The sequence below is a fragment of the Bidens hawaiensis genome, unplaced genomic scaffold (assembly GCF_021521415.1).
Source record: "Bidens hawaiensis isolate Kalapana, Puna unplaced genomic scaffold, B.hawaiensis_p1.1 tig00012785_1, whole genome shotgun sequence".
NCBI classification, from domain to species: domain Eukaryota; kingdom Viridiplantae; phylum Streptophyta; class Magnoliopsida; order Asterales; family Asteraceae; genus Bidens; species Bidens hawaiensis.
In genome coordinates this window covers 68,231-77,889 of record NW_027492061.1, presented here as the reverse complement: position 1 = coordinate 77,889, position 9,659 = coordinate 68,231, and the positions used below count along the sequence as shown (strand labels likewise).

Here is a 9,659-nt window from a genome sequence, read left to right as displayed (position 1 = left end):
AAAAACTTAACGTCGTTAGGTTTTTTTTTAACGGGGGACCATTGGGAGCCAACTTTTTTTAACGGGGGACCATTGGAAGCCAACTTTTCTAAATTTTCCTTTATTTAAATAAAGAATAAAAAGGGTTTTAATGCTTGAAGAAAAGCTTGCCAAATGACACAAATATAATGCTATAAGTTACCAAGTGTCATAAATAGATTTTTGTTTATTATAATAATAGATATCAGTAAGTCTAGCTGATATATCATTTCGCACCATGGCGGGCCATGCAGTGATGCAGAGGCTCCTATGGGCTTTGACATGGATGCGCCTAACAAGAACACAACTTGTATCATGCAGTATTGCGAATTTCCACTATTTTACAGTCGGAACCATGAACAATTGAAAACATGAAAATTTAAAACAAGAAGAGCACATTAAGCTTTAATTAATATCATTTTAATCATTCACTTTTCCAATAATCTTCACTATATGTTTCTTTTTCAATTCTACAAAACTGTGGGAATTGAAAGAGAGATTAGTCATCATTGGTCAATACCGTGACATAGAAAACCAAGAATAATAAATAAACAACAAATAGTATAAACAATAAAAAAATAAAAAATAGAATCTATCATACAAATAATATATTAAAATAATTTAATATTGGTAACATTCAAACAGTTCATAATAGATAGACGAAAACAAAACTAATAATAAAGAAGGTTATGCACCCTTCCTCCCCTCTATAATGTGAGTTTTCATTGATCTAACGGGAGCCATTGCCTATTTTTTTTTCACATGTCAAAATCATCTCAATCTACCTTCCCCTATCTTCTCCGATATACTAGCCACCCATACTCTCTCCCCAAAAAACCTAATTTCTTTTTCGGTCTAACCTTATGTGCTCATACATCCACCTTAGCATCTTCATCTCTTCTATCTCCAACTTAGGTGCAAAAGTCTTTATGTGGGCCCAACAATGCATATGGAAGGAGATAAAGACGTTGGCCGTGCTAGTGCAACCTCTATGATTAAAGCTAAAAGATGTTTGCTTACCATTTATGACATACGTGAAGAACATAAGAAAAGAAAAATAGAAAATATGCCAGCTGTATTAGAATTTTTATACATGTTCCCAAAGATATATATTGTCGTCAGCATAGTAATTAAAAACGCTGCGCTCAGCCACCTAGGCGACATTTTAGGGCGAGGCGTTGTTACAGTGCTTAGGTTGACTAAAGTCGGAATTTTAGGAATAAAAACGGAAACTGCATATTTTTTTATTCTTTTTATTTACCTTGATTTTATGTGATTATTATGTGATTAATACCTGAACAACTTACCCAAAATATATGAGATTAGCATAATTAGCTGTTAGTCTCTATCTTTATAATGATCGGCATTAAGCTTTTTATTATCACAAGAACTACAGAGTAGGGGTGTTCATAATTTGATTTGTATTCGAAATATTCGAAATTCGATTCGAATTTGATTATTAAGATTCGAATTCGGTTTTAAAAAATTTGAATTCGATTCGTATTCGAGTATATTAATCGAATACGAATTTATGATTTATTATTCGATTTGATTCGAAATTCGAATTCAAATTATATATACATATATGTGTGTGTATATATATTTATATATAATTATTTATTTTTATTTGTGTCAAATCCATAAATAATAAATATCAATTACAAACTAATTAAACCCAATAGGCAACACTATTGTTTCTCAGCCCATACTAATATGTGTGTTATTTACTTTTCGTTTTGAATATTTTGAATTTTAGACTATTTATACTTTAGTTTTGAATTTATTATCATGTGGTATTGTAGATACTTTAAATTTATATGTTTGTTTTGCAATTATGATTATGGTTTTCGAATTTTTGACATAGATTAACTTGAATCATATCGTACTTATTCGAATTAAAATCGAACTTATTCGAATTCAAGTTTCAAATACGAATTTGAATCGAATTTCGAATTGAGCATATAATATGAATACGAATACGAATCGAATAGTTAAACTTTTAATCAAATACGAATACTGGCGAAAAAAACAATTATTCGGATTATTCGATTCGTTTTAACTTGAAATTCGTTATTCGATTCGATGAACACCCCTACTACAGAGCCTACGAGCCAGTTGCTACCAGAAGAAAAGGTTAGCAATATATATATATATATATATATATATATATATATATATAATTTTTGTTTTAGAATACGAGGTTATTAGTCCACCTTGTTAATGGTTTTCTGTTTTGTTTTATGTTTTCGATTATGAGATTAGTAAAATTATGTTTTGTTTTATTTTTTGTTTTTGATTATTAGGTTAGTAATAAACTATTTTGTTAATTTAGTCAACCTTGTTAATGGTTTTTTGTTTTGTTTTGTTTTTTTAATTGAAGAACGGTACAATGTGTCACACCCCAACCTAAGGCGGAAATGCCGGGGCGTGATCCGATTGCTCACAGCTCGAAGATACTATCATAAATATAAATGACAATATCTAATTAATTATTTTAAATAATACACACAATAATCAAATACAACCAAACAATTCAAATAAATAAATACAAGTCTAAATCCATGTATGTTTTCATTATAATCCTAAGGTCTTTCTAAGTGTTCATCCTTCAACTTAGGCAACCTGCATATGCGTAGAAAATGGAGTTTTGTCAACAAACATGTTGAGTGAGTTTACCAAGTTTTGACGCCAAAATAATGTTAATATGATAAATTAGCAAAACGTAATAAATGCGGCAATGAAATCCAAACCATAAGCAAGTAAGTTGTTGATTAAACCATTGCCAAGCGAATCGGGCGCCGGTATTCAAACATGAGCAAATAAGAATAAGACCATTGCCAAGCGAATTGGGCGGTGGTCAATAAGAATGAGAACCCTCTCCAAGGGGATATGTCAAGCGAATCAATACAATAACACATAAGCACATAACAAGTAGATTTGATTAATCACACACAATTACACGTTTGCTATTTTTGATATGTATGTATATATAGTTATTTATGTATAGTATTATATACACATACGTCCCCAAAACGTTTATGAAACTCGAGTAAAATAGGAGAATAATAAAACTCACCTGATTGAATAAGCCAAACGAGAATGATTACGACAAGAAAGCGATAATCACGATCTTCAAGAATTATCGACAAGAGTCTTAATTAAATAATATAATATTATGAACGAATGATGTAATACATATAATGAATTTAGGATTTTGATGTGATTTGAGTTGCAATTATGATTTGTATGTTATGGATTGAACGATTGATCTCTATTAATTATTGTTATCATATAATTATAAAAGTCATTGTTTGTTATAAAAATCAGGTTTACAAATAATTAGTTTAAATAAGTATGAGTTGTGACCTACTATAATAATAAACTTTTAAATATATAATTATAAAATTCATATTTTAGAAATCTTAACGAAATTTGAAGGTAAGACATAGTTAACACTTTCAATACGTTTATTCTAATTCTTGTTTAAAATAATAATACATATATATACCTATATATATATTTATATACATATATATATATATACATATATAATATATATCTAATAAATATGAGCGATTTTACAAAGACGTTTTACGACGAGAAACATCATTATTAGTATCGTTTTTTAATAAAATAATAATAATGATTTATTATTATTAATAAGATATATATATATATATATATATATATATATATATATATATATATATATACGAAACTTGTAACGAAACTAGTCGAAACGAAACGTTTAACTTTCATGATGTCGGTTTAAATAAAATATTGTTTATTTAATATTTTAATATTACTTTTAATGTATTATAAATTATTAGAAATAAGTTTAAACAACAAATAAATAAAAATAAATATTACTTTTAATGTATTATAAATTATTAGAAATAAGTTTAAACAACAAATAAATAAAAATACCAAAAAACATGGCTTAAATGGGACTCGAACCTGGGTGACAGCCGACTCAAAGGAGTTAACACACACACCCTAACCAACTAAGCTAGGGTGCCAGTTGGTTAGAATTTGTAACTGATTCATTATATACAAAACTTAATAAATCCCAAATTGATTTTAAACCCTAAAAGATGCAATTGATCAATCCATTCAGTGTTCGTCTAATTAATGTTAGGGTAATGTATAACGATGTTAGACGAATTTTATCCATGTTTTAATTACCTTGAACGACTATGAATCAAGGGAGAACTACCACTACTGTCGCGACAGCAAGAACAGATGAGAACGAAGGTTTACGGCCACAATCAATGCAATTGGGTTTAGGGCTTTTGCTCTTCGGGTTATAAAGGAAATGCAGACACGTTTAATTGAATTATGGTTAAGCCTAGAATATATAATCGGTTTGAGCATAGGTCGGTTCATAGAATATGTCAATACGCGTTCTGTTTGATCTTGTTTCCTAATTAACGATGACGGTTAGGCCGCAAATGGTAAGAGTAATCAAAATAATGATTCAATTCCAAGTTTAGATCGATAATTGTGGCTCAAGTAACTTAAACGGGTCACGGTTCATGGTTAAACGGATACGGGTTACGGATTTTGTTATTGGGTTTGGGTTAAGGGTTATTATTTTTATATATAATTCAGATATAAAATAATAAATAAAGAAAAAGAAAAACTATAATGTAATTAATTTAATAATTTTTATTGATTAAATTTCCCAAAAACGAAAACGGGTTAGGAAATATGAGTATATTTTATAATCAAAGGTCCGAGTTGTTACATAATGGTTTCTCAACGAGATGTTGGATCATCACAATCCAGAAAAGATCCGGGATGGAAGTATAATACTTGAAAAACCCCAAAGACAAAAACACTGTCAACTGCAAATTCTGTGATAAGAGTACCAAAGCAGGGATATGTAGAGCGAAGTTGCATCAGATGGGGGGCAATGGGAATGCTAAAGATTGTGAGAAGTGTCCTAAAGATTTGAAAGAGGAGTTAAAGGCATATGTCGAAAGCAAGAAGTCAAAGAAGTCTAACGAGGGCCTACGTGACATGGAATTTGATGACGATGCTGATGAGGATGATGTAGTTGAGATATCTAACAGTCACAACAAGAGGCCTGGAATCGTTATCGACGGAATGGCAAAAAAACAGAAGTCTAATGTGAAAGAACCACTGGACATGTTTGTGACGAAAGGTAAAAATTGTCCACTTTAGTTTGTAATGCTTTCTTTGTTCTTAATATTTGTTTACTTTTTTATTTTTTTTATTTTGGTTTTTATCCACAAGTAAAGGAAAAATGGTTCAAACAAGCATTAATGATGCTTGTGATAAAAAGATGCAAGGCAGAACCGTACAAACCATCGCAACCTTCTTTTACCAAGCAGGAATAGCTTTCAATGTAGCTAATATAGACTGTTTTAAAGAGATGATCACTGTTGTTTAGAAGTGTGGACCGCATCTGAAGCCACCGAGTTTCCATGAATTATGAGTTCCTCTCCTAAAGACTGAGGTAGAGAAGGTGGACCAGTGGGTTGAGGAGCAGAAACCTGAGTGGTTAAAGTTTGGATGCTCTATTATGTCAGATGGATGGACGGATAGAAAGCAAAGAACTTTGATCAACTTTTTGGTCAATAGTTCGAAGGGAACTGCTTTTATGGAGTCCGTTGACGTGTCCTCTTATATGAAGACCGGTGAAAAGGTTTTCGAGCTTCTTGACAAATTTGTCGAGTGAATTGGTGAAGATAATGTTGTTCAAATTATAACTATTAAGCGCCAACAACTTCAAGTTAGCATGTTAGTATAGAGTTTTCGTGTTACATATATTTTCTGTCAACTATATTTATCATTCATATTATATTTATTCGATTATTATAGGCCAAATGTTGATGGAAAAGAGAAAAACTCTGTTTTGGACACCTTGTGGAGCACACTGCTTAGATCTTATGCTAGAATATATTAGTAAGATTGCAAAGGTGAGAACAAAAATTGAAAAGGGTGTGTTTCTTGTTGATTATATTTATAAACAACGTTTCTCACATTACAAAGCTTGCAAAAGCAAAATTCGACGTTGAGAAACATGTTTGCAAGTGAGAAGTGGACGAACAGGAAATGGGCTAAAGAGCGTAAAGGAGTAAAGAGCTGATGACATCGTGTATACTCCTACTTTCTTGAACAATGCCCTTCTCGCTCTCAAAATCATGGGACCTCTGGTGAAAGTGCTTCGACTAGTCGACAACGAGAAGAAACCTGCTATGGGTTATGTGTATGAAGCTATGGACATGGCTAAACTTGCAATTTCATCAGCTTTGGGAGAAAATAGCAATGAGTACTTGATCGTGTCGAAGATAATTGACAAAAGATGGAACAGTCAACTTCACCATCCCTTGCACGCGGCGGGTTACTAGTTAAACCCGGAATTTTATTGCTATAATGAGGAGATTGAAAATTACAAATAAGTGTCACTTGGTTTGCATGCTTGGATCAATAAGCTTGTCCCTAAAAAGGCCAAGCAAGATTTGATATTCGCTGAGTTGATTTAGTGGATTAACCAAGAGGGTTTTTTCGGTTTAGAAGCGGCAAAACGACAACACGTAAAATTGCTCCAGGTAAGTTATCCTACTTTTATCTATTTATTTATTATTTATCTATTTATTTATATATATGATACATGTTGAATGTCAATATATATTTATATGTAACTGTTGAGTGGTGGAAATTATATGGCAAATGAACCCCTAATATGCAACAGTTAGCTATTAGGATTGTGTAAAAAATCCAAGCCATTATTACGATCGGTGAGAAGATGAAGACAGGTGACGATGAAGACGGAACGGCGGGAAGACACATATAGGGTTGCAACTTACAAGTTGCGATAAAGGGGGGATTATATTGTATAAGGGGGAACAATTCGACACAATACAGATTTGCCTTTTTATTTAACGGAACAGACTAACGGGGAGTTGACGGGAAACCCAATTGCAAAAACAATGACCACCACAGGAGCCTTACCTGCGAAATAACCACCACATGGTTAAAAATTGCGTTTTGAGTTTCAAAATTGCAATTAAGTCTTTTACCAGCTATAAACTATTACACTATATATTAAAGAAGAAGTACTGCTACAGTACAATTTAATTTTTTGCACATTTAGTCCTTCAATTTTAGATTGTTTCAATTTAGTCCCCCTAAGTTTAAAATTGTTTCAATTTTGATCCATGTCATTTCTTTTTGGTAAACTTTGTTTACTTTTCACTTTAGCATCCCAAAGTTTTTATGGTTTTAGTATGTACCTTAACATGTGTTTTTCTTCCTATGTAGTTTTTTTGTTATTACTTATACATTTTAAGTTATTGATTCTTTGGTAATGTTTAGCATATGATATTTTAAAAACTTTAGTATGCCGTTACGACATGCTCATATTTTTATATGTCATGCTGTTAAAACGAAGTTGTATTCGCAACAAGTTATACAAGTTCCGATGAAAACGAAGTTTTTTTCTCAACAGAATATTTTTTTTGTATTGTAACCACATACAAAGTGTCGGTACCACACCAATACCGTAATGAGCCGAACCAATACCAACCAAGTTCTTTTGATAGTTAGATAAACTTTTATTTTGTTGTGACAAGGTGATATTCGTTACAATGTGTTTGCGTATTCGCGTTTTAATATGCGGGTCCGTTGTCGAATTTCCCGCGCAAAACGCGTCGGGAACACTCTAGTTTATACCAGTTTAAAAGGAAAGAACGTGAACCCATAACAATTGCTCCCTCTCTGTTTCTCCCAATATTTGTCAACAAAGGTATAATTTTAGTTTACATTAATTAACAAATACTTGTTTAGAGGCATAGAGCCTATGAACATGAATACGCGTCACATTTTCCAAATTAAGTAGCAATTAGTTTCATCATATGCTGTGTGTATTCTTTGTCTGCTTTTTAATGCCCACCAAGTGTTCGATGAAATTCCCCAGTGAGAGTAAAGCTTTAACAGAGGCTACTTTCATGTATGTTTTAGCTTATCTGTAATACCATGTTTCTTTTGCTTCCAGATCTTATAATATTATTATGAGCTAAACTATCAACATTCTGTTAACCATGGCAACCCGGTTTATCAAAAAGTTCACTTTCACTCGCCCTCGTTCACTTCTTTCTATCCGCCACAAAACAACCTCGGCTCAATATGTAGCTTCTAGGTTCCGAGACGCCACATTTGAAAAATTCATGGACCATTACAAGAACCTACTAAAAGTCATATCCATTCAGGACCTCATTCTTGCAAACCCGAACAACAACCCGCCCTCAGTCTCACTCGACTTCCTCAACCGCCTCGCTCAAAAACTCCACCTCAACCGTGGCCCCACTGCATTTTTACGAAAATACCCTCGCATATTCGACATCTATTATGACCCATCACTCTCCAAACCTTATTGTAAACTAACCTCAACTGCGATGCAAATATCAAAAGAAGAAGCTGCAGCTATTCATAACACGCACCCGCTTATCATTGATCGTTTGACCCGTCTTCTTTCAATGTCGTCATCAAAGACACTCCCGCTTAGAGCCATTTTCAAAGTGTGGAGAGAACTCGGTCTTCCTGATGACTTTGAAGATTCAATATTATCCCAAAATCCTCACATTTTTCACATTCTTGATGCACATGAACCCAATACTCACTTGATCAAGCTTAATACTACACATAATCTTCAAAAGTTAACTGCTTCGGTTGAAGATTGGAGGATGATGGAGTGTTGTAAAGACGATTGTAGTGTTGATAGAACCGAAATGAGGTTTAGTTTTAAACATGGCTATCCTCCAAGTATGAAGTTGAAGAAGAATTTCAGGGCTAAAGTTAAAGAATGGCAGAAGTTACCATACACCGGGCCGTATGATGACTTTACAACCGTTAACAAGAGATCTAAAACGGGAGTTATGCAAATTGAGAAACGAGCGGTTGCAGTTGTTCATGAGTTCTTGAGTTTGACTGTTGAGAAGACAGTTGAAGTTGAGAAGATTAGTCATTTTAGGAAGTGGTTTGGGATTGATTTGAATGTTAGGGATTTGTTCTTGGATCATCCAGGAATGTTTTATTTGTCAACAAAGGGGAAAAGGCACACTGTATTTCTTAGGGAAGCTTATGAGAGAGGGTGTTTGATTGATCCGAATCCGGTGTATGTTGTTAGAAGGAAGCTTTTAGATCTTGTGATATTGGGGAGATGTGGTTTGCGGTCGGATGATTATAAGTTGAGCTCAAGTGAGAGTGAAGAGGATGATGATCTACATGAGGCGGGAAATGATGAAGGTAATATATTTTTACTGTAAAAATTATATTCATAATTGATGGTGATTGCATGCTTAGTTTCTTATAAAAGTATCACTTGTAGTCTTTCTAAGATAATATATTTCTATGCTATGATTTGCATGGTTCATTATGACACTTAGATTATTGATAAATGTCTTAAGTGTCTCTCAACTAAAAGTGAAATGAAAGAAAAATTGTAGAATGTGCTTACTAAGCCTGGCAAATGAGCAGGTTGCGCAGGCTCAGATGACGAGTCAAAACAGGTTGGGCCAGAATGGGATCGGGTCAAATCAGGTTTTGAGTAAAATTGAGCCTGGGTCAAAATGGGTCATTTTATAAAACGTGGATTTGGTTAAGGTCAAAACTCA

General features: G+C 33.0%; 1 protein-coding gene and 1 pseudogene across 1 annotated transcript; both read left to right on the top strand.

The window, feature by feature from the left end:
* Positions 1-4,923: 4,923 nt before the first annotated feature.
* Positions 4,924-6,446, top strand: LOC143542143 (uncharacterized; annotated as a pseudogene).
* Positions 6,447-8,063: 1,617 nt separating this feature from the next.
* LOC143542133 (protein ROOT PRIMORDIUM DEFECTIVE 1-like) lies at positions 8,064-9,375 on the top strand. Its single transcript, XM_077034798.1, has one exon. It carries the CDS (start codon positions 8,088-8,090, stop codon positions 9,309-9,311), a length of 1,224 nt encoding a protein of 407 aa, XP_076890913.1. The 5' UTR covers positions 8,064-8,087; the 3' UTR covers positions 9,312-9,375.
* Positions 9,376-9,659: the final 284 nt, after the last annotated feature.